We start from the raw sequence: 26,471 nt of genomic DNA on the forward strand, positions 1-26,471 counted from the left end.
AATCATACGAATGTGCTATTTGATTATTTGCTATTTGATTATGGAGACATTCAAGTATGTTTGCGATTCTTGGACGCTAACAGCAGGATCAGCTAATGGAACTAGTAACCACCTTCAAAGACAACAGCACACACGAGGAAGTTCGAAACAGGATCAAAACGGCAATTCGGCCCTGCGATGACCTTTTAAACGTTATGGACATATTCTCAGGGCTCGTAAACCTTCCTGCAGAGAACAGTACCAGGCAAAAGAAGAAGAGGCAGACAGAGAATTCGATGGAAAGACAACATCAGAGAATGGACTGGCCTGTAATAAATGGACAGAGAAGATGGTTGAAAGATCTTGTGAGGTTTATACTAAATGAGTACCATTAGCTTATCAATATTTGTTTTTAAATTTCGGGTCACAATGCGTGTAAACAATATTTAAAAATCTATTCGTAATAATATCTCAGTGTTTTAACATTTCTTGAAATGTTGATAATTTTAAACATTTGTTTCTTTCTATGACTTCCGTGCGCTGCTTCATAAAAAATGTCTAGAAAACAAAAAGCAAATTTTGCTAACATAAAAAAAAATCATTCACGATAATAAAGATTATTATTATTATTATTATTATTAAAATAAAAATTATATTCTCAATTTTTAATATATAATGTTTAGCTATGTAAATTAAAGAACTATATGAGTCTGAGGTTCTAAAATAAGGGATATAACTGCATTATCTCATTGCTAACATTAACTGCATTATCTCATTGCTAACATTTTCAAATCAGTGTCATACACAGGTAAGTGTTTGATCAGCTTGCCCCCTCTGCGACCCAGTTATTGATTAAGAAAATAGCGCAGTTCGTGAAAGTTCGATCAAAACCTCCCCTCCTCCCTTGTCCATGCTACCACAAAATATTTCCCCCGACCCCCTTTTACCCCCCCCCCTCCCCACCTCAATCATGTTGGGGAAAAAAACTCCAGTTCGATAGCATTGCGGGTCCTGTATCTCGTCTAGTCGGTGCGAGTGACCAAGTTTGGCTCACGAGAAAACTACGAGAGCTAGGGATGAGATTTGTTCACTTCTGATGAGTCTTGGGAGTTTGGTGGTAGAAACAATTTAAAATATGTCAAGTCTGATAACACAAGCATATTAAATAGTGTTTTAAAGTATTTCATTTGTTTGTACTTAATTAGATTTTTGTAGAAATAAAACATTAACCTGACGGTGAAAATAGATGTGTACATTTAATCTTTTTTTTTTTTTTGGCTTCAGTCCTTCGATTATGGCTTCAGTGTGAAGCTATTTTTAGAAATAAATTTGTATAATTAGATCAGATAATTTGATTAATTGAGTTGATGAAATTTATTCTAGTTTTCACCTGGAATTCAGAAATCCTAAAGAAGTCAAATGGTAAGTCAAGACTTATTTTTAATTAAAACTAAATATTAGAACTCAAACTTTTCATTCATGTCATTTTTTAGTGTTTGAAATAACATTACAAGCTAATGTCACTTTATTCCACTTCGCATTCTCCAGTCATGTTGACATTTTTTATTCATTTTCAAGACAACAAAGAATTCAACATGACATAATCACCAATTAGAAAATCAACTAGTGGAAATAATAATTTTCTTATTCTGTAGAAAAAGGGTAGATACACCTTGCAATATTGAGAGATATGGCAACGCTTGGACGGTCCTTTCGTTTTACTCAATATAAAGCTTTGTTGTTGTTTTTTAAAATGTATTTTCTATATATGCTTTTGTTTTGTTTTGAGATTTCTTTGTGTGTAGGCTTTCTGAATCAAGGAAAGGGGAGAGGGGGGGGGGAGAGAAGCTCTATAGCAGCGGTTCTCAACCTTTTTAACTCGCGACCCCTTTTTACAACCCCCACTCTGCCGCGAACCCCCCCCCCGATACACACATACAGCAATAGAAGAGTAGGCAATAACAATCCATATTTTCGATGGTCTTAGGCGACCCCTGGCAAATGGTCAATCGATCCCCAAGGCGACCCCCAAGTTGAGAACCCCTGCTCTATAGCAACTAAATTCTCAAACCGTTACCCAGTGCATCATTAGGACATTAAGACAGTATCTGAATTAAAATAACCAAATAGAATGTCATTACTGGAGTATTGTTACTTAGCACTCTCCCAGATATTCACAGTTTTATTTATTTTTTACGTAGTTGATCCCCCCCCTTTCTTCTGGATCCAAAGCTCTCATAACCTTGACTTACCTTTTTTGGGCCCATAATTTAATTTTCTTAAGGCCCTTACACGCTTAGGCCCCACGTACACGTTAGTCCTTGTGGACTATAAATGTATTAGAGGCTTCGTGGCTCTTTTTCTAGTGGTGGTGGGGTGGGGAGGGTTATAGACTTCTTGTTTCACATTCATTGGCCAAGTTTAGCACAGTGTTGTTGTTTTTTTTAAAGCAAGGACTGATATTAACATTGAAATTATGTTTCTCTATGAAACCTTTCAAAGTACGGCTTTGTCAACTATGCCCTGGAGCTGTTGGTCATACGGAACTTTGGGGAGGAGGCATGGAAAGAAATCAAGTAAGTTTATTTATAGTCGTCTTCTTCTTCGTTCTCATTGTTATGTTGGAGCGTTCAGATGATTAGACCAATACACGAGATGAGCTACGAAGTGGTTTCCAAATCAGGGAGCTCTCCATAAAGTTTTCTTTCTATTGGGGTGTTTTGGGGCCTGTGTCTTGTTTGGGCCTCTTGGTAAAGACAGCAGTTTTGGAGGACATGGTCAGCATTCTCTGGTGACACTCCACATGGGCAGATTTCACTGGTTCCAATTTTGAGCTTACGTTATATATGTTTATATTTATATAAATAAGCCATGTCAGACTAGCCCGCGTTAAAAATCCTTAATAACCTCATGATATTAAATAATTTCTTTCTTTCTGAACTCAAGATATCGAATGATTCTTTATAACCTTATGATATGTAAATGATTTTTGTTTCTATATAACCTCTTGATATTCGAATGAGTTTTGTTTTCTAGACAAGAAGCTTACCTGGACATGGACGGCGACTTCCTGGTCCGTCAGGTCTATGACGACAGTGTGTCCTATGACCTGGTTGGTGCTGCTTGCAAAGTTCTCAGTAAGTCCTAGATCGTGCTAGACAATGAGGGGAAGCTACTCAAAGCGGCATACCATGGGATGGCTGGACACAGTGAGATGCAGAAGAAAACCTGGCTGGGAAATTAAAATAGCGAACGATCTCTAGTTGTGCTCATGAGAATGTCTTCTGACAAGGCAGAGTGGAGAATAGTCGTGCGCATATATTCACCTCCCCTTCCCCCCCCCCATCTGACAGAATTCAAGGCTATAACGATATGTCTATTAATTATGTCCTAACCATTACCCTAGATCTAGCTAAGTTAATTTAAACCAAATCGGAAATAACGCACTGATACCTAAAAAAGAAAATCCCTCATCTCTAAGACTACAAGTTTTTATTTCTTTAAAAGGCTTAAAAGATGAGCATCTTTACAACTATTATGACAAAGTTAGTACTTCTTAACTGATTCTCGTAAAAAAAATCCTAGAAATAATTAATTTTAAAGTTCTATAATTGAAGTTTTAAAAAAAAATGTTCCCACAGATGTGGACGCTGCTACTGTCCTTCAGTTGTTCGGGAAAATGTTCTTTGATTACTGTGTTGAATCAGGCTATGACAAAATTTTGAAAGTAAGTCTCTACGTGAACTCTGCCAACCGCCCCCATCTTGTAAGTCTTAGCCAATAGGATTGTTTCGCACAGGGCTCTATCTGTGTTAACTAGGTTAGTATTAATAAAGACTTTCCATCACTGAACATCGTTTGGGTTTGAGCTTTTATCTAATTAATAGTTGTTAATACAATAGAGAGAGACCAGGATAAAGAATGCTTACTTTTGATACAACTTTCAAAGCATTAGCATTAAGACTATTATTGTGTTTGATACAATTTTTTAAAATTAGAAACTTCTAGTATATTCCATTTGATCAGATACTTTACAAAGGTACATCTTGCTCTTAAAAAAATATAATATTGTATTTTAGATGATGTTTTGCCCTATAGACCACAGGGTCTGAAAAGGGAACTTTTTTTTTTCATTGTAGATGATGTATCACAGTAAATAAACTTTGGAACAATGACGCCGGAGTTAATTACTAAGTAATTCATTTGTTTGCTATGATCACTACGCATGAGTAATGGTTTGATGTGATACAGAAATAGATTTAAATCATTATCATTAGCTCAGTATCAGCAGAAGTCTAATCACGTGATTGGCGTGGCAGAGATTTGAGATCTTATGTTTCTTCAATTCTTTTTTTTTTGAAGTCCTTTAAGAATGACAACCAGAACATTATTGTAAAGACCCTATTATTATTTCATTATGTAGGAGAAATACCTGGCGAATTCTAAACTCAAAGTTTCCGTAGACATTTGAGAAAAAAAAAACTTTTAATGTTTAGGTTTTGGGCGCCACAACGACAGACTTCTTACAGAACCTGGATGCACTCCACGATCATCTGGCCACCATTTACCCAGGAATGAGGGCACCATCTTTTAGGTGCACGGAGAGGGCGTCAGATGGAGCCACTGTTCTACACTACTATTCCGACAGGCCTGGCTTAGAGCATATAGTCATAGGTATAGTCAAGGTGAGTTTTTCCCAGCCAAAAGTGAATGCGTCCAATGTGTATATCTCACAGTTATAATGCGCATCACATTTAATTTTTATTTGGTTCCAAATTGTGAAGATCTGCCGTTGGAATGAAGAACCGAAAAATAAAATATTGCATTGCATTTATTCCTTAATCAGTAAGAGTTCCTCAACTCTGCTCCTCAACTGCTGTACTTAAAACACAAAGACAATTTTCATGTTTTTAACTTTCAGAGAGTGAATTGAAATATATCGTGTTTGTATTATAATTAAAATTGTTATTTTTTGTTTTTAATTTTAGCAAAAATTCATGTCGTTGAACCTTATATTTACTGACAGTCAACTAAAAATATTTTTTTTTATATATGTAAGAGTTGTTTTTTTTTTTTTTTTTATAGAAAAGGTTCTATTCTAATAGCATTCTGTCTCAGAATACTCAGAAAGACACAGGATAAAGACACATTTCTTATTCCATAAGCTAGGCAAACTTGTACTAGTGCTACCTGAGCATGGGATGGGTTGCCTGAATCAGTCAGGAAAACAAACCTGAATCAGTCAGGAAAACAAACCTGAATCAGTCAGGAAAACAAACCTGAATCAGTCAGGAAAACAAACCTGAATCAGTCAGGAAAACATATTGCTGCTGTACCACGTTTAGGTGTTCTTAAATTGTAATTTGGTGCAGTACATGAAAGCTGAAATTATCTGTTATTGTTTAGATAATTTTTTTTTCTATTCGGTCTGTTGTTAACTTTGTACTCTTGAAGGTCTATGAGAATATCTTACTACGGTACATCATAAATAGAGATTTCTAAACATATACTGTAACATCCTTTGAAGTACAGCTAACTTGTTGTAAACCAACGCTTTCGGAAATCCGACATTCCCCAGGTTTCTAACTATAAAAGGGTACATTGTTTTTAACCTCAGGAGGTCGCCAGGGCACTCCACAACTCACCTGTTATCGTGGAGGTGATTAGAACCAAAGATGACGACTGCGACCACGTCCAGTTCGCCATCATTGAGGAAAGCAAGCAGCATCAGACGGACAACGCTGACCTGGAAACATTCGAGCACAATCTGTCTCTAGAGCCAAGGATTAGCCCCGCCTCTTTCTGCAGAGCCTTTCCCTTCCATATGCTGTTTGACAGGGACATGGTCATTCAACAGGCTGGGTTATCAATCAGCCGAGTTATTCCGGAGGTGAGAAATATTAGTATGAATAACTTTATTTTTTTAAACATATTACTTGTTTTATATATTATAATGGGAGGCGCGGCTTGGCTTCCGAACTGATGGTCTCGGGTTCGAATCCTGGAATTTTTAATTTGGGGATCTATGGCCTCTTCTGAGTCCAACCAGCTCTAATGGGTGCCTGTAATTTGTTGTGCAGACCAAATGGCGCCCTCGTTAACCGTAGGCCCTAAAACATAACCTTTTGATTATCTGTCCTGTATGTTTAATAAGCCAAAAATCTGTACTTTAATTTATTTTATATTGTTGTTTCATTAAACTAATAAATGGTTTACTTAAAATCCCTAGGTCAACAAAGGAAGCCAGATCACAGATCTATTCGAGATGATACGACCTCACATGGACTTCTCTTTCAACAACATCTTGTCTCACATCAACACCATCTTTGTGCTCATCACCAGAGAAGGCGTGCTGACCAACAGAGATGGCTCACCCACGAGCATCATGTCTGAGCAGCAGCAGATGAGACTGAAAGGTGAGTAGAATACATAGAACAGGTTAGGGTTAGGGTTATACGATACAGAAATGGTAAAGATGCCGAGTTGAAAGCTGAAACTCAAGACAATGGTCTAGACCAGTGTTTCCCAAAGTGGGGTACGTGTACCCTCAGGGGTAAGGGGAGAGTTTGAAGGGGGTACGCATTAACTATGCTTCTCCTTTTTCATTGATGCAAATTAATGTTATTTATAATATAAAATGTTCTTATATTTTCGTGAACAATTTCATTTTTCATTTTTTATGTTCATAATTTTAATTTGGCAGAGGGTTGGGGGGGACAAGAGGGATACTTAGAGTTACAAAAATTACTAAAGGGTAACGCATAGGTTGAAGGTTTGGGAATCACTGGTCTAGAGAACGATGTCGTCTGTAGAGTAGAATATTGCTCTTTAATTTATAGCGTCTTCTTCAACTTTTCTGACCTCTTGCAATTTTTGAGTGATTTGCATCTAGTAGATCAGTGTTTCCCAAATTGTGTTCCGCGGAACCCTAGTGCTCCGCGAGGCTTGAATAGATGTTTTATACAAACTACTGGAATAATTAACTAGTTGGCCACCACATAAATTAACCTCTATAAAAAAAAAATCAAAGTGTTCCGTTAAATACTCAGACTGTGGAGGTGTTCCGTGAAGGAAAAAGTGTGGTATAGAAATGCAATGTCCTATTTTAGCATTGCTAGCCCCCAAGGGAACCTCATTGACCGTTAGTAACTTAGGTAGATAGCCCTAAGTAAACATCGCTTGAGATTTAAATTCCTCGAATTTTGTTTTCCATTGAAAGGCAAACAGAAATGGACTTCCGCTTCTAAATGCCAGATGATTGTAAAGAATAGTAGGACATTTTGGATGCTGCTTTCGGTTGTAGCTCAAACCAGCTAGTCTAACTTACCACTACATGGTACAAAAACTTGAGCAGAGTTATAGAACCTTTATTTTAAATGAAATATACTTGCCTTTAATTCACACTTTGACGTGAATGTTAATTTGTGGGAAGCGCTTCAACTTGGCATGTCTTGGCTACCTAGAAGGGGGCTCGAGGTTCGACTCGGGCAGAGTTGCGTTTACTGTGCTCCTAAAGGCAGCACGGAAAACAAACTCCTACATCCCCTATCCCCCCCCCCCCCCATTGGTCCACAAATAAGATTGGACCAAAGCGCTCTGAGCATGCTATAAGCATGAAAGTATAAAGCTATAATAATAAATAATTTAAACATTGAAATAAGTAAAAAAAAAGTAATATTTGAAAGGATGTTAATTTAACTAGCCACACGTACACATATCATATGTACAACAATGTATCAACAAAGGAAAAATAAGAAAAGGTTTAAATATCTCTGTCTATATAAACTGATTCGAACTTTCAGAGACGCTAGATCAATTTAAGGTAAAAATATGCCATCAGAAATAATAAGGGATTTACAGAGAACATGGATAACATCTAATCTAGTGTACCTAATGAGTACATTTTAAATTAAGTGTCGATATTTTCAAATCAGACAGTATGGTAGTGTGAATGTGTTTATCTTTTCTCATCCCGCGTGATATATTTTCAGGTCAAATGATTTATGTCCCTGAGAGTGAGTCGATTCTATTCATGTGCTCACCCAGCGTGATGAATCTTGACGACATCAGCAGGAGGGGGCTCTACTTGAGTGACATACCCCTGCACGACGCCACCAGGGAGCTGGTGCTCCTCTCCGAGCATTGGGAAGCGGAATACAAGCTGGCGCAGAACCTGGAGGTCCTAACTGACCAGCTTCAGCAGACTTACAGGGAACTGGAAGATGAAAAAAAGAAGACGGATAGGTCAGTAAATATCAAACCACGTGAGACATAAGTTATACAAATAGTTTTGTTTGGGATGCAAATATAGTGTTCTCTTGACTGTCACGTGGGATAAGTTCCCATGTGTGACATAAATGGTACAAATAGTTTTGTTCGGGATGCAAATGCAGTGTTCCCTTGACTGTCACGTGGGATAAGTTCCGAAAGTAAAACATACGTACACTTCTTAAGGCTATGAATGGCGCAGAACATTTATATGGCATCTTGGGCATGTCTTTATAATAGTTTCAAATAAACTATTCACAAATAAGCCACAAACATCTACATAAAAAGATACTAGTAGGACCAATGTTAGTAGGTAGGGAGAAGTATTCTTTGTATGATATTGTGAACCAAGGCGTCAATTTCAACAATTATTTAATAAATAGACATTCACGAATATTTAACGCATCGTCTTCTAGGTCTAGATCTATAGACTTATTATTTCTTTTATACACTTTGACTATAAATAGATTTATACATTCGCATTAATCATACTTTTTTTTTAGGTGGCGGGGTAACAGGAACGTGGTTAAAAAATATTCCATTTTTAACATGTAACATCTAGTTATTAAGACTAAAATAATTGCTCTTACAAAGGTTGATCCCCTGTATAAAGAGAGAATTTTCTTTTCTAAAAAAATATTTTTTTATACAAAGCTTCTATCAACTCCCTCTGCCTGTCTATCTAGTAAAAAGTGTGTATACGTAATATTTCCCAGACCCGATCTCGGATCAAGTTGGAATTTTTACAAATTTTTTTTTTTTTACCTTGTGACACAATAATCGATATTAATGAAAAAAAAAATACGTATTAATTATTGGTAATTAATTATTTTGTTAGCTTTCACGATTAAGGGAAAGAAATTGTACTTAACTGATAAGGTGGTATAAGCTAAACTAGTCCCTTTCATTGTTTGTAGGAAGAAAGTTAAGTTTGTTTGTTGTTTGTTTTTAAAATTTGCTTGTTTTCTGTTTTATTTGTTTAAGCTTATATTTTAATAATTGTGTATTTTTTTAAATGTAATTTTTTTTTTCAAACATTTGTGTGTACTATTATCTCCACTGACTAGGTTAATGTACTCCATACTCCCACCATCAGTAGCCAACGAACTCCGTCACAGGAGGCCGGTCAACGCCATGAAGTATCCCCATGTCACATTGCTGTTTAGGTTGGTACTCAGTTACAATCAGTAGGCTAGTTTAGAATAAGACTAAGAACATGAGTCCCTGTTATAGCTCAGACGTGACATAAAGAAGTTTCTTGCAATTATAAATCCATCAAGTTTTTATTTATTTCGGAGGGTTGGGGGGGGGGCGGGGACTGAGTGGTTAAGCTTCAGAACCGGGTTCGAATCTCGATGAAGACTCGGATTTTGAATCTCGGGATTTTTAGGGCTCCCCTGAGTCCAGCCAACTCTAATGGGTACCTGACTTATAGTTGGAGAAAGTAAAGGCGGTTGTTAGTTCGATAGCATTGCGGGTCCTGTATCTCGTCTAGTCGGTGCGAGCGGCCAGTTTGGCTCACGAGAAAACTACGAGAGCTAGGGATGAGATTTGTTCACTTCTGATGAGTCTGGAGAGTTTGGTGGTAGAAACAATTTAAAATATGTTAAGTCTGATAACACAAGCATATTAAATAGTGTTTTAAAGTATTTCATTTGTTTGTACTTAATTAGATTCTTGTAGAAATAAAACAGTAAAACAGAAAGTAAAGGCGGTTGTTAGTTGTGCTGGCCACATGACACCCTGCTAGTTAACCGTTGGCCAAAGAAACAGCCTTAGCATCTGCCCTATAGATCGCAAGGTCTGAAAGGGGAACTATTTTATTTTTATTTACAGTATTTGAATAAGAAACAGATTAAATGTACTTGTTTGCTTGTGTAATGCTATTGAATTATATTTGTTATTGTACTTCCCAGTGGCATTGTGGGTTTCACTCAATACTCAGCCAAACATTCAGATGCGGAGGGCGCCATGAAGATAGTGGAGCTCCTAAACATTGTATACACCAGGTTTGATAAACTTTTGGACCCAGCCAAGAACCCAAACATCTTCAAGGTAAGTCAAGGTCACACTTTATTTCTAAACACATGAAAACAAAACAAAAACGGAACACTTCTAGCTCACACAAAAAAAAACAAAAAAAAAAAACACTGACATTTGTTTTAAATTCCCGTAACCATGTCATAATGACACTGACAGTCTGAGATAAGGGGGTGTAGGGGCAACGTGTATGTTTTGGCAATGCTTTTTATTCCGATAAAAATAAAATAATAAAAAATATAATATATTTTTGAATTTTGAGTATATTGTGTATAAATTTACACACCTATTCTATACTGGACACAGCCCATACCAAACTGTCCATCCTCTCTTACAATGTCCCAAATTATTCCATCCTCGATGTTACGGAGTGTGTGTGTGTGTGTTTCTATGGTGTAGGTGAGAAGAAGTTAACAATTCCTTGGTGGCTGTGCAGGGTAAATGGTGCAAGAGAAGCGGCCATGTTGTTATCTGTCTGGAGTACACGAGACGAGTCCAGAATGCCAGAGTGAAAAGACGTGTTTTTTTTTACTGAGTTAGATGTATTTAAGATACCATCTTATATTATTAATAAAGTCTACTACACTTATTTCATCTCAAGTTTAAATTTGTCTATATTGTAATAAACGTTTTTTTTTATAGTACTATTCACAAAGAACTGATTTAAGCTATTTCAAGTTTTTATAAGTTAAGCTATAATACGCCTACAGCGGGTTATTCAGCTACCAGCAGTTCAGTGCCAGAAGTCGACGACTGTCTTTAGACAGATTCTGTATTACCTGTGAGACAGTATTGAATAGCTGGGTGTAGAAACGAGGCTTTGTCTTTGTCTCCATAGCAACCTACAGCTGACCAGCGATTAGACGATGTTAACTTGTATAGATTTATGCAGAGGCAGAGCCACGGTAGTACAGACTGTGTGGCCTTACCATAAAATATTTTTTAAAGTAGAATTATAAAACATAATACATGGAAATATCGATTAATTAAAACAGCACTCTTTTTTTTTTTAAAACAAAACAATAAAATGCCTTCAGCTTTGCTTTTTAATTGAAACAATAGAAAGAGAGCCCAGGAGCTCCAAAGACTTGAATGCGAATCTTGGGGTTATAGCGAAATAAATAGAAAATGATCTCTATATGGCATAGAAAGAAATCAAAACCAACTAGCACCTAAGAAGATTCATTATACATATGTACTGTAACGGATGTATGTATAAGTTGTACTCGATATATTTCTACAGTACCTTGATAATTCTATAAGCTTGAGTATCTTGTATAGTGTATTACTGATGCGAGCTCTATTGCTAAGACATACACCGTTACGAGATAATATAATCGTAACGAACAGGATCAATGCACAGTAACTAAGTTCACTCGAGATGTTACAGAATAACAATCTTTAATTCAGAATGGGCCACAGTCCAGTCAGTCACTAAAACGATGTTATTCCTTGAAGAGCCTATCAGTAACTGTCCTAAAAGTCTACAACAATAATCTCTAACCCAATGCCTATGTCGTCACTAGAAACTGTCGCGTTTAATGTCAGTCTACTACAGTGCGTTCCTAAACTAAACTAAGTGTCTAACAGAACATTGTGTCTATATGCTACAGTTGAGATATGAATATGTATTTGATAAACAAGCTATATTTCTGTAGGTTGAAACTGTTGGTGACAAATACATGGCGGTCAGCGGTCTGCCAGAGAAATGTGATGACCACGCCAGATCTATCGCCAGACTTGCCTTGGATTTCATGGACATCTCTAAAGATCTGAAAGATCCGACTGGTGAACAGATAATGGTCAGTTGGTTGATGTTTAGTCATACATGACAGTCTTCTTACGGCACATGAAATGTTCGATATAAATGAAAGGTTTGAATACAATGGACACTGATGTGATGGGAAGAGATATTCTTCTTTATGTATTTTGGATTTATTTTTAACTTTAAAAATGTATCTTTTAAAACAGTTTTTTAACATTTAGCATCTGACATTATGACATTTCATTTTAAATATAAACATGATATGACATATTATATAAGAAACATTGTTACTTCATTCCCACTAGTTCATAGGCGTCTACATGATGCCTAAACAATAGGAGGCTTTCCTCTTTTGATTGTACCTCCATTACCAATGAGTAGTTCTTCACCTCTGAATATATCTCCATATCCAATATGTAGTGGTTCTCTTCTCAATGTTCCAACATTACCAATATGTAGTGGTTCTCTTCTCAATGTTCCAACATTACCAATATGCAGTGGTTCTCTTCTGAATGTTCCAACATTAACAATATGTAGTGGTTCACTTCTGAATGTTCCAACATTACCAATATGTAGTGGTTTTCTTCTGAATGTTCCAACATTAACAATATGTAGTGGTTTTCTTCTGAATGTTCCAACATTAACAGTATGTAGTGGTTCTCTTCTGAATGTTCCAACATTAACAATATGTAGTGGTTTTCTTCTGAATGTTCCAACATTAACAATATGTAGTGGTTCTCTTCTGAATGTTCCAACATTACCAATATGTAGTAGTTCTCTTGTGAATGTTCCAACATTACCAATATGTAGTAGTTCTCTTGTGAATGTTCCAACATTAACAATATGTAGTGGTTTTCTTCTGAATGTTCCAACATTACCAATATGTAGTAGTTCTCTTCTGAATGTTCCAACATTACCAATATGTAGTGGTTTTCTTCTGAATGTTCCAACATTAACAATATGTAGTGGTTCTCTTCTGAATGTTCCAACATTACCAATATGTAGTAGTTCTCTTGTGAATGTTCCAACATTACCAATATGTAGTAGTTCTCTTGTGAATGTTCCAACATTAACAATATGTAGTGGTTTTCTTCTGAATGTTCCAACATTACCAATATGTAGTAGTTCTCTTCTGAATGTTCCAACATTACCAATATGTAGTGGTTTTCTTCTGAATGTTCCAACATTACCAATATGTAGTAGTTTTCTTCTGAATGTTCCAACATTACCAATATTTAGTGGTTTTCTTCTAATGTCCCCTCAATCTCCTATGACAGATCACGATTGGCATTCACTCTGGCGAAGTGGTGACTGGAGTCATCGGCAAGAAAATGCCCAGGTACTGTCTGTTCGGCAACACGGTCAACTTGACCAGCAGAACTGAGACCACGGGAGAGAAGGGCAAGGTCAACGTCTCCGAGTATGCTTACAAGTGAGTCAGGGGGTGAAAATCTAGGTTGCGGCTGGGATTATTTTTTTTAACCATAAACTACTGCTATATCGATCTTTTAGTACTTGATCCGATAGGTCAGTTTATCCTAGATACATAATTACAGGTAATTCTCGTTTGGTGTTAAAACCTCATTAGAGTCATCTTCACAAGGCAAATTATAATTTAAAAAATGAATAAGCAAAATTTAAAAAAAATTATTTTTAAAAAATAAAAGTTATAGAAAGGGAATAAAAACAAAATGACTACAATATATCTCAATACTGCAGAAATATTTTTTTTTAATATAAAACCAAAATTAATTAATTACCACTAATTGATTATATTAATTGGTTTCTTTTTTATTGAATCGCAATTTGTCGTCGACTATAGTAAATTGTGCAAAATTTCAACTTTATCCGAGAATGGGAAGTGAGAGAAAAAAACTTGCTCAAAATGTAATAAACGAAAGAACTCCACATATTTAGCCACATATCTCAATTAGTAGCATTTATTTTCCTTTTTTCATACCAAACAAACTAATTAAATACCAAAAACTCACACACTTACACACTTTCAATCTATTGGTATCTTATTAAACCTTGGTCTTTATATATTTGAAAACTTCATTTTATTTTATTTATCTAAGGTAGAGTTTCCCAAACTGTGTTACTAGTGTTCGTGAAGCCTGAATAAATGTTCCACAAACATTAAAGTAAAAAAAGTAAAATTCCCCCTTTCAGACCTTGTGGTCTATAGAGCAGATGATGTAAAGGTCATCTGATTCTGTGGCCTACGATTTACGAGGTTGTCATGTGGCCAGCACAACGACCAACCGCCTTTACTTTTCCACAACTAATGTCAGAAACCCACTAGAGCTGGTGGACTCAGAAGAGCCCAAAGATCCCGAAATTAAAAATCCAAGTCTTCACCAGGATTCGAACCTCGGTTCAGAAGCCAAGCGCTTTACCGCTCGGCCACCGCGCTTCCACCACAAACATTAATTAACCAATAAGTTAATTTACAAAAAATGAATTGTTTTGTTAAGTAAAACAAATAATTGTGTAAGGTTCCACTTGATTGGTTCAGGAGAAATAAAACGTACGAAAGTTGTACCAGACAGGCAGATAGAAACACAAGACAGAGAGTGAGTTCATATAGACTTTGTAATGTTCAATTTAAGGACGTGGGTCACTAGGAGTGTAAACACCATATCAGCAAACGCCAACCTAGATGATGAGGTTGACCTCCGAGTTGCTTGTGCCAGTGCTACTTTTGGCAGACTTCAAGAACAAGTGTGGCAACAGAGAGGACTCAGCATATCCACAAAACTGAGAGTCTACAGTGGTGTAGTTCTCCCGTCACTCTTATATGCATCAGAGTCCTGGACCCTATCTTCCCGCCCATACTTGCTGAAAGGCAGTTTGCAGCACCCTGTGCTACACTCTGTCACGCTGACCCCAAACTGTATCGGCACTGCCGTTCCTTTGGATACATCATCTGCGTGGAGAGGGGGGAACTGATGTGTGGGCGACCACAGCTAATGCCCATGAGATGATCCATAGTCGCTTTGTGACTGAAGGAAGCCATAGAACTTGCTGAAGGGAGAATCTTGAGTTCGAATTATTTTTTGTTTTACCTTTGAGTCACAATTGTGTTGATCTTTTTTGACTGCTAAATACTGCTTAGTACCCAAAAACCATTTCTGTATAAAAGAATTACATCAACTGCTCAATTAGAAAAATATAGTAAAATGGAGATACGCTATACCACAAAATTGAACAAGAAAAGTATAAACTTAACATTTACATCTAGTTATAAGGTCCACACATGTCACACACGTATATTTTTTCTGTTAACATTAATTTAAAAAAAAAAGAGAAACAAATCTGCTTCCTGTTTCCATTACATAATGGAGTCTCCGGTGTTTTATTTTTGCCTTAAATCCAAGAGATTTTTGTTAATCTCCGAGGGGCTATAACTCTTGATCTACGATTAGCTCCTTTGACAGAACGCTAATGTTTGAAGAATGAATCGAAATCTAAGAGTTCAAGGTCGTTGCCTTGACATCTTCATTTTTGTGAATCTGATCAAAGAAAAAAAAAAAAGTTAAATATATATTCTTACAAAAGGAGAATCACTATCTATATCCAGATATTCTTTATACAATTCCTCTATTCAGCTTCCGAATTCTTAATTGGTAAAGATAAAATTAAAAATACAGAAACCTTGTTGATAATTTTTAAAAAACTCTTCAAATGTGTCAGTTTATGTATAATCTTTATTACATCTACGAACTAAAAAGGGCCTAAAACTGGTTTGAGCGTTGTGATTTTGAAATATAATAATCTTTAAATATAATTTTGGTCTGAACGTCTAAAGTAGTCTAAACAATCTATATCTTGAACATGCGTACGTCAGCGGGTATTCCCGCATGTATTCATTAAAGAGTTAAATATATAAATACATATGCGCACCGTTTTCTAAATCTGGATCTACAGGCCTGTCACCAAAATGGAATCTACTAGTCTAAACTACAGTCTTTTATTGTTGTCATGTCTGGATGTGTATATCACCGAACTAGAATTTTATATATTCTGAGAAGATGTATTGTTACACATAACCAGGAATTATTTCGGGGGTGGGGGTGGGGAGGGATTGTTATAAGGAGCGAAAAAAAAATCACTCTTACAAGAAGTTTTCAGCTTCATAAAGGAGAAATTGTCTTTAAAAAAACAACATATGTTGCTTGTTTATCATCCTCCCGTTGTATAAATCTAATGATCGGCTCTTACGTATGTACATTTACGTAAGTCTTTGTGTCTTCGAGCTATTTGTGGACGGGAGTGTCTCTCCGAAATAGGGCTCCACAGCCACATGAAGAAGTGTGCCCTGAGATGAACCATAGTCGTCCTACAACTAAAAAGGAGGCCAATATATGTATTCGAATATTTTTTATTAAGTTAACTTAGTTAAGGAATTGTTGTTTTCTTGGCACGCCATGTGGAAGTATTTCTTATAACTTCATAGCTATTGTTATTTTATCAAAAATGTTCAGCTAAAAACGAGTTTCTATAATTATGCATGAATTCTCAATTTCTAAATATAATATTTTAAGTTTTTTTTTTCAGGCACATGCATATTATTAATTATTTATCGCTGATCATTTCTTATATATGTGTTTCCCAAACTTTTTCTGCAACGGAACACTTCGCACATTCTGAATATTCAGCGGAACACTTTGTTTATTTTTAGAGACATTAATTCACTTGTAGGCCTACTAGTTAATTATTCCAGTAGTTTGTGGAATATCTATTCAGGCCTCGTGGAACACTAGGATTCCGCGGAACACAGTTTGGGAAACACTGCCACCTTTGATCATTAAAAATAAAATTAAGTTTTCAAATATATAAAGAAAAATGTTTTCAAGAAAATACCAAAGGAGAGAAAGTTTGCATCTGTGAGTGTGTTTTGTATACGTAATAGCGAAGTCCATAAAACAGGAAGTAGGATTGATTATGAGCTTTTTTTTATTCAGATTCCTTCAAGAACCCTTGAACTTTGACCCAAGCTTCCAATTTGAATACAGAGGAGAAGTTGCCATGAAGGGCAAGGCCACTCCCATGAAATGTTATTTCCTGAGTAGAAGAGTAGATCCGGTAGAATCATAATGGACTACTTTCTTGACCTTTCAGTACTATTTGAATCAAAGGCTTTTTCAATAATGTAGTCTGTTATATACGATTTTATTATCAGTACATGTTCTGTATATGAATTTTAATGTATAGTGTGAATAAAATAATCACCCACAATTATTATTGATATGACGTAGTGGTGTTTGCAAATAAGAACATTTAGTGAGATTTATACATTTTGTATTGTTGTTGTTTTTTTGTCTTCTGAGGTATGGGCTATTATGTCAAAATGTTCAATTCTGACGGAACATCCGGAACACGTTAAACTAAAACTGTAGCAAAATGTTTCTGTGCTTCCTGAACCGACTTGTTTGGTCACAGCTGATACTGCACAAACTCAGTGAGAAGAATCCAACACCGTAAGTCATCTAGGGGCCACCGTTCCCGCTCAAAATGAGCCAAACATATAAGAATGTGTAGGCCATATTAAGATCTATCACTTTTTCAAAAAAAAAAAAAAAACACGCGTGGATTACTGTGGATTATCTCAAATATTGTTCTCTTTACAATCCAAAAAATAATTCTTGTTACAGTCGTAAGACTCCTTTGCCAGCACGACTGATGGATTGGATTCTATTAGTTCGAGTCCAACTTGATTAGAAAGGTAAAGACGGTGGGGCGTAGAACCATAGTTAACATCCCTGTTCTATGCACGGAAGGAGCGTACGTTTTTACCCCACGACGTTTGAGAATACCTCCTACATGACAGTCTACATTAACAGGCAATGTTGTGGACTTGTTACTTTGAGGATACGAGAGTTAGAGAGAACTACGTTCATGGAAACATTATGACAAGAAGCAATATTGGAGCTTGCACTGGTACATTGAAATATTTCTAAACTAAAACAGTAATTGAAGGACACATATGCTGTTAGATCACGTTGTGGTCTGGGCTTAACTTTATTTCGCCTAATTTTCTTAATGTCTACCGGGGAAAATTCAATTCTAGAGCCGGTATTATATTTTCAACGAGCTATTGGTCTAAACTGCCCACAGGTTGTGACGTTGCAAGTCAGTGTTGAGGCCTTCTATAATGAATGGTATCGAATCAAGTCACATGTCTAGTACGTAGTAAAGTAGACCTATATATTCTGTATATACAAGATAATGGGTTGCCTGAGTCAGCCAAGAAAACCAACGACTTGGTGAAGGGTAAAGTAATTGATTAACACGCATGAATAGATTGACACGCTTGAGGTGTAATCACCTTCTTTTTTTTTTCTAGAAAAGTCTGTAGGCCTATTTTATAAGATAAGATAAGAAGATAAGATATCGATTCCTGTTTGGGCAAAAGAGAATTCTAAATTAAAAAATTATTTCGGTTCAATCAACTATTTGAAACGATTTTTATAAATATTGGAATAAGAGGTTTTGTCAGTATATCGCCAGAGAGCATTACACTAATGTGTATATGTTATAGCCCATAGTTGTATCCTGTATCTATACATACTGAAATGATGTGATCTGGAAACACTGATTTTGACTTATTGACAAGGTTTTTCCCCTTGGGTAAATTCAGAAATTTTAATATATCTTAAACAAATGAAATACATAACATAAGAATATTTGGCGATGTGATGACAACAAGATCACATACAGGCATAGTATTACACACACACGTCTCACATACTCAGACACAGTATTACACACACACTCACACATACACACACAAGTCTCACATACTAAGACACAGTATTACACACACACACAAGTCTCACATACTAAGACACAGTATTACACACACAAGTCTCACATACTAAGACACAGTATTACACACACACACAAGTCTCACATACTAAGACACAGTATTACACACACACGTCTCACATACTCAGACACAGTATTACACACACACTCACACATACACACACAAGTCTCACATACTAAGACACAGTATTACACACACAAGTCTCACATACTAAGACACAGTATTACACACACAAGTCTCACATACTAAGACACAGTATTACACACACACACAAGTCTCACATACTAAGACACAGTATTACACACACAAGTCTCACATACTAAGACACAGTATTACACACACACACAAGTCTCACATACTAAGACACAGTATTACACACACACGTCTCACATACTCAGACACAGTATTACACACACACTCACACATACACACACAAGTCTCACATACTAAGACACAGTATTACACACACAAGTCTCACATACTAAGACACAGTATTACACACACAAGTCTCACATACTAAGACACAGTATTACACACACACACAAGTCTCACATACTAAGACACAGTATTACACACACACGTCTCACATACTCAGACACAGTATTACACACACACTCACACATACACACACAAGTCTCACATACTAAGACACAGTATTACACACACACACAAGTCTCACATACTCAGACACAATATTACACACACGCACACAAACATACACACACAAGTCTCACATACTCAAGTTTTGTTTTTCTTTCTACTGGTCTCGTCTCTGTCCCCTTCAGTTTATCACGAACTCATTCAACCAAACACGAACTTACAGACGAACATTCAGATAAGATTTGTTTATCTCTAGACTTGAGTCTGTATCGAAGGCGGAAATACAAATAGATGAAAGCAATGGAGGTAAAAAGAAGAATCTGTCGGCATCATTTCTTGAAATAGTCTCACGAGGTAATTGGTTCCAACTCATTTAAAATGCATGATTTTATGTCAATATGGATAAGGATTGCATCATGCCACAAAAACATACAAATAGTGTCCTGATATAAAGCTTGGGTACAGTAAAACACTATAGCGCGAAATATATAATAGACAATGATTCCCAGACTTTTTCCTTAATGGAACACTTCGCACATTTTGAGTATGTAGCGAAACACTTTGCTTATTTTTTAGAGAGATTAATTCACGTGATGGCTTATTAGTTAATTGCTGCAGTAATTCGTGGAACACTTATTCAGGCCTCGCGGGATCCTAGGGTTCTACGATCACAGTTTGGGAAACACTGCGTTTAGGCATTATTTTTAATTAACCATTCATCTATCCACACTGACGTTTCCAAAATATCTTCAAACGTATTAAACTTTCCAAACTAGTACATGGAGTTACCGGACTTTTTCTACTAGCTAGATGCTCTTTAGAATCGAGACCAAAAGTGAAGAAAAGGAAGCTCCAGGTAGATCTACACAAAGGAATGGTCCTATACTGCGTAAGAGAGAGGGTAGAAAATGCTACAAAAGTGTTCACAGATCTCCAGCCTGTGACGGAATTGTGCTTCAAGGATTGGCCTCTTCAGTCACATGAGAGGTTGCAAAGGAAAAAGATAGTCTTTGAAGACATAAAAAAAAGGTCACAGAATTAAAAAACAAAGCAAATACAAATGAGGTAAAGTATTTTAAATTTCTTTCCCCCACCATGTAGTTGTGGAAAGTATTATAATGGACTAAAGCTGTGTGTACAGCAGCACGAAGTCATCTAAACAAAAGGAAGGGGGGGGGGACATGATGTCCTGAAAAATAAAGGAGGCGGAGCTGTTTATTTCTTTTTAAAGAGTGAAAAAAAAAATGGTTTTATTTTCAATGTAGCTATCAATTTATGTCTGACTATCAAACAAGTAAAATGACATTATTACCAATGTTTAACACATAGGAAATATTTTTCTCCTTCACAAAATGACCATTTATCGTTGTGAAATGTTTTCGCGAGAAGAGTCTGCATCAATATAAACACAACTTTTTTTTGAAGAAGCCATTTCAAAACTGATGAGCTTCTTTTCGGTTTGCTTGTGCCAGAATGGTCGATGACTGTTATACATGTTTATGTTGACGACTGACGACTTTTGTGTGACAAAAATAAAGTTCGCTAGAAGATGTTGTGAACACGAAGATGATCAAACGACGACTACTCCCATTACAAACGTACGTTCGCTGTATGTGACTCGAATGTTGTTACATAATAGTATTGGCCAATGCTGCCTCTTCCTTTATTAGACTTAACTCTTTGTCTCCGTAATTATTTATCACATTCTGGTGGAATCAACGCTGGTATCGTCAGTTAGGAGAGAAAGAGTTAATAGACGAAACAGAAACTGATGATCTTTACATCATTTACCCTATAGCTTAAAAGCGGTGTCTGGATATTAGGCACTGGAATTTTAGGCACCCGGTAATTTAGGCACCTAATTTTCCGGGTGCCTAAATTACCGGGTGCTTAAATTGAGGTGCCTAAACTTCCTAGATTCCTTAAAAGCTAATTATGGAAAATACTCGTTGTCAATATTAAATTGTACAGCCTAACTATCTGGTCGTCTGATTAAACAGACTTAAAGACCAACTGAAGAGGTTTTGGGGTCAATCACAGAAACCGTTTCAATACTTGTTTTCTGTAATATAATGCTTAAAAAAACGTGTCTGCAAAATATTTCTTATAACTTTTCAGCCGTTAATGAGATATTAGCATTTTAATGTGGGTTTTAGGGACACTAAAAAGTTTTAGTCTCGTAGCCATTCGAGATGTGTTTCTCCCTAACTACAGGGGTCCGTGACGTCATAGTATGGAAATTAGGTCACGCTACTAACCTCCGGCGGATTAGCCTAGATCCATTCAAGCGTACTAGCATCAAGTTTTAGTCCACCGCACAACGTGGATCAGTCTACTAGACCTCTTGTTACAGTCCACTTGTGGTTGTTTTAAGCATAAACACATCTTTAAAAACTCTTTGCTCTGAATATAAAGGATTTTAAAATATGGTTCTATACTGTAGCGCATTTGGCTGCAGAAACAGCGGCCTGACGCCTGGCATTCATTTTTTTCATTTCCCTAAGGATGATACATTGAGAAAACAATGGATAATTAAGATGAGAAGAGAAAATTTTACACCAAGTAAGTTCTCAGTTCTTTGCAGTGAGCACTTTGAGGAAAGTGACTTAGAGCCAAAATGTCGACCTTCTTTCCTAAGGTCTTTGTTGATGTCTGAAGAAAGAATAAAATCTGTTCGTCCTAGATTGCTCCCAGGTACAGTGCCAAGTAAATTTCAATATAAGTTATACACTGCAACTAAATCCAATTTTTCAAAGCAAGATTGCACAAGACCCAGAAAAGCATTTGACAAAAGAGAGCGCAATAGGGTAAGTATTAATACATTTCAAAATAAAATACTTTGTTTTTTTCTAGTATAGTACCGGTATATATTATAATATATTGTACTAAACCTTATAGTCAATATAAATTTTTACACTTGTCTATACTTCATAACATTATTATAGTAAACTTTATTTCTATTCTTTTAAAAATATTTATGATTTAATCCTAGACTTTAGCAGAGATTGGTCTTGCAACAACCTCAAGTAAATCTACTAAAGCTGGACCTACCCTAGCACAAAACACTGTTCCTGAAAATAAAAAGGTAAAGTTACTACTAAATATGAATAGGACTTTATTATAATAGTAATCAATTTCAATTATATAAATAATCATGATTATTAATATATATATTTAATGTCATTTACTCAATTAAAGGATGATGAAAAACAATCAGCACAAGATCAAGACGCAACAATAATGGACACTTTATATTCACAAGTACTGGTAAGTCAATAGTCCTTAAATCATTACATGAAATTTAAATGAATGTGAATTTTTAAAAATGTTGTAAGTAAATTATCTGCAGAAGTTAGATATAGATTCTATAACAATTTTCAGTTACCTTCACAATTTAAATTTTATATGCTTGTACAGCTTTTGTAGAATTTAAATATTCATTTAGACGCTTTGATTTTATAATCAATCCCAAAATATTATTATTTAATTATTAATTTTTATAATTTATTACTTTTTTTTCAACAGGAGAATGAAATGCAAGTATGTATGGATCAAATTTCTGTAAACACTTTGAACCACAGGTACAAAAATTAAATGTTTATATTTTTGTTTATTGAATGAATAATTATTTATTAAAAACAGATTTTTTTCTTTCATTTTTGCATTAAAATAAAACACAACCAAATACATGTGACAGCCAAGTAAGTAATTTATTATTGTTATTTATTTTCACATTTTGCTAATGAAAGTAAAAAGATATTTACTAATTTTCAAAACAGAGCACTGAAAGTCACAACAGTTCAAATGAAGTAGATTTGCATTTAACTATTATGGACGTCACTGAGCTGCAGGTAATAAAAATGATCTTTCATTAGATTTTTACACAAATACACACAAAAAAAAACATTGCTCATAGTAAATACAGTATTCTGAATCATGTGATGTATAACAATTTTTTAAAATATTACTACTTTTTAACATATTCGTGCATTTATAACTTAAAATTCTATATGTTTATATTTTAACAGGAAGCAGCAAAAAATGCATGTTCAATAAGCCGAACTGTGACAATTGACATCGAACCAAAGAAAGTCCTCATGAAATCTAGAAAAACACAAACTACAAATTTCATCCCTCAAGAATCTTCAACACCAAAAAAGCGTAAGATTAAAGATAGCAATGAATACAGTGATAACCTTAACTCACATAATCTTAGCTCGCTTTCATCCTTGTCATCAGCAAGTGATTCCACATTTAATGATATAAGTTTGAATGACAGCAATAATTATTACAATTTCAGTACTGATGTAAAAGGGCATGATCCACATAAAGAGAAAAAATACATAATCTTTTAGACATGTTTAATGCAACTTTTTGCAAGATGTCTCATTTGCAATGTTTTAAATCCAGAAGTTACACTTTTCACTTCAGGGACAATGGTAACTGCTTATGGGAAATGTAAAAAAAACTGCACCTGGAAATGGTGTAGTCAGCCAGTACATAGCCAAATGCCTTGGGGTAACATTTTGTCATCGGCTGCAATAATTGTTTCTGGATTGTCTCCTCTAAAAGTATTAAGATTTTTCAATTTTCTCAACATACCCATTTATAGCATTCGTCATTTCCATAACTACCAAAGGTTATATATACAACCAGTAGTTAGGAATTTTTGGGAGAAGGCAAAATCATCGATTATGGCAAAAGTTAAGGGACGCCAAGAACCTATTGTTCTTGCAGGAGATGCAAGATGTGATTCCCCAGGGCATTGTGCTAAGTATGGCAGCTACACATGCATCGACATAAAAACTGGTTACATATTAGACTTTCAGCTTATTCAATCTAATGAAGTTAAGGGCTCTAACCACATGGAACTGGAGGGCTTAAAACGTTGTTTGACCTACTTGTCTTCTTTTAATTTATGTATATCAGAAATTGTGAGTGATAGACATGTGCAGATTAGAAAGTTTTTAAGAGTAGAAAAGCCATCAATAAAACACACTTTTGACGTTTGGCATATATCCAAAAGTATTTAAAAAAAGCTTATTAAACTGAGTAATCAGAAAGGCTGTTCAGTCATAGAGGACTGGATTAAATCTATTACCAATATGGTATATTGGATAGCTAGTAGCTGTAATTCAAATGAAAAGGAAATGGAGTCAAAATGGCTAAGTATACAAAATCACATCATTAATATCCATGAACACGAAAATGACATTTTCCCAAAATGTTTGCATGAATCTATTGATGCGCAGGATAAGACAAAAAAATGGATCAAACCTCAAAGTAAAGCCCATGTAAATTTACAGAAGTTTTTCAATAATAAAAAATTAATTAATGATATTTCCAAACTTTCAACACACCGTACAAGTTCCCTAGAAGCTTTTCACAGTCTTATATTGCATTTTGCTCCCAAAAATACTCACTTTTGGTATGAAGGAATGTTTTGCAGACTTGCTGTTGCTGCACTTCATTTTAATGTATGTATTAATAAAATCTATTTATTCATAGCTGTTTTTATAAAATGTACATTTTCATTATATGTTGTTGTTGTTTTACTGGTACTGTTAAATTAATTGTTGGTCGTACTAAGTATTACGAAAGAGCATTTATATTTATGCAGCATCTATATTTTCTGTAAAATATTGTTTTGTAATTTTTTAATAAACTGTGCATGTTCATATGTATTTATATTATGCATATGTTCATTGTTTGTATATGTGTATATGAATAACATTTAAATATTCATTAAAATAATAATAAAATATACAAATATTCATTCTATAAAAATTACAAACAATTTTGTTGTTTTATACTGGTAAATTAATTGTTGGTTCTACTAAATATTACTTAAGTACAATTTAAACAATGAACAAATATATGACAAACCTGTGTATGTCGACGTCTTTGGGATTAGTTGCATTTTCTTCAGAATATTGATAGAAAGCAACTTCTAGCACTGCAAGATTGAGGCATACAGAATAAAAATCTGGATGGTTGGTAATACAACCAATGTTATGAATGCTCATTTTTTTTGAAATTGCAATTTCATCATAGCAACATTTCTTTTCCTCCTTTTTGGCTGGAATACCACAATTTCCACATTTACACCTATGACAGATTTAAAATAGAAATAATGCAATTATTTTGCTAATTACACATACACAATACTACATGAATATTGAAACCAGTCTTAATTTTGACATATTCAGTTTCATAAATATACTTACTTGATACATTATTAATACTAACATACCGTCAAAATAGAGAACTAGAGTCTAGTTAATAATGTAGCTCTAGTCTACAAGAGAAATTAGAACAAATTAGATCTAGAGTAGTCTAGAGTCTCTATAAATCTAATCTAGATGAAATAGATTCTAGAATATATAATATATATGTAGATCTACATTCTATCTAATCTAGATCATACTTTCATACTATGGGCATGGGGGATTCATTACAATTTAGTCTTCTATTAGAAATAATTAGAATCTATCATGGAATCTAATCTATAAGAGTCTAAGCTAATACTAGATCTAGATCTATAGTGACTATAGTGTATTTATATAAGTGTCCAATCCAATCTCTTTCTCTAACGGACTCTAGATCTATATATAGATACTAACTAGATTAGATCTAGATTCTTATTCATGTCTTTATAATGATACTTGATCTCTACGCTGAGTGTAAGTCGTCGGAGTCGTAACTCATAAACTAAAACTAACTGTTACAAACTCATGAAACTTATTGACATTGTGATGATTCATTGATCATGGTTGTGACAATTTATTACCATGAATTATCCGCAAATTCATTCTGATCTAGATCTACATTTAGGTTATCGTCACTGTTATTTAAAATTGTTTGACAGCTATCTTCTGAATTACTGTCATCACTGGAATGATCAGGTAGACGCAGTGGATCAAACTGATATGGGTTCATTTCACCCTCTAAAAACGAACTCGCCATTTTTCCTCTATTTCCATACTA

The 26,471-nt window shown here is 35.1% G+C and overlaps 1 protein-coding gene and 1 pseudogene across 2 annotated transcripts; both read left to right on the top strand.

Moving 5' to 3' along the window:
* Positions 1 to 989: 989 nt before the first annotated feature.
* On the top strand, positions 990 to 17,296 carry LOC106058274 (guanylate cyclase soluble subunit beta-1-like). 2 transcript variants are annotated; one of them, XM_056038123.1, is made up of 14 exons: positions 990 to 1,096; positions 1,363 to 1,401; positions 2,482 to 2,555; positions 3,016 to 3,116; positions 3,621 to 3,706; positions 4,476 to 4,664; positions 5,597 to 5,869; positions 6,209 to 6,395; positions 7,971 to 8,223; positions 9,315 to 9,413; positions 10,164 to 10,302; positions 11,946 to 12,089; positions 13,330 to 13,484; positions 17,020 to 17,296. In XM_056038123.1, the coding sequence occupies exons 2-14, from the start codon at positions 1,399 to 1,401 to the stop codon at positions 17,150 to 17,152; spliced, it is 1,836 nt and encodes a 611-aa protein (XP_055894098.1). In that variant the 5' UTR covers positions 990 to 1,096; positions 1,363 to 1,398; the 3' UTR covers positions 17,153 to 17,296. The 2 variants fall into 2 exon arrangements, with proteins under 2 accessions (XP_055894098.1, XP_055894096.1); XM_056038121.1 differs by having other exon boundaries at positions 1,006 to 1,157.
* A 6,254-nt stretch (positions 17,297 to 23,550) lies between these two features.
* Positions 23,551 to 25,122, top strand: LOC129927845 (uncharacterized; annotated as a pseudogene).
* Positions 25,123 to 26,471: the final 1,349 nt, after the last annotated feature.

This window comes from Biomphalaria glabrata, chromosome 8 (genome assembly GCF_947242115.1).
Source record: "Biomphalaria glabrata chromosome 8, xgBioGlab47.1, whole genome shotgun sequence".
Classification (NCBI taxonomy): domain Eukaryota; kingdom Metazoa; phylum Mollusca; class Gastropoda; family Planorbidae; genus Biomphalaria; species Biomphalaria glabrata.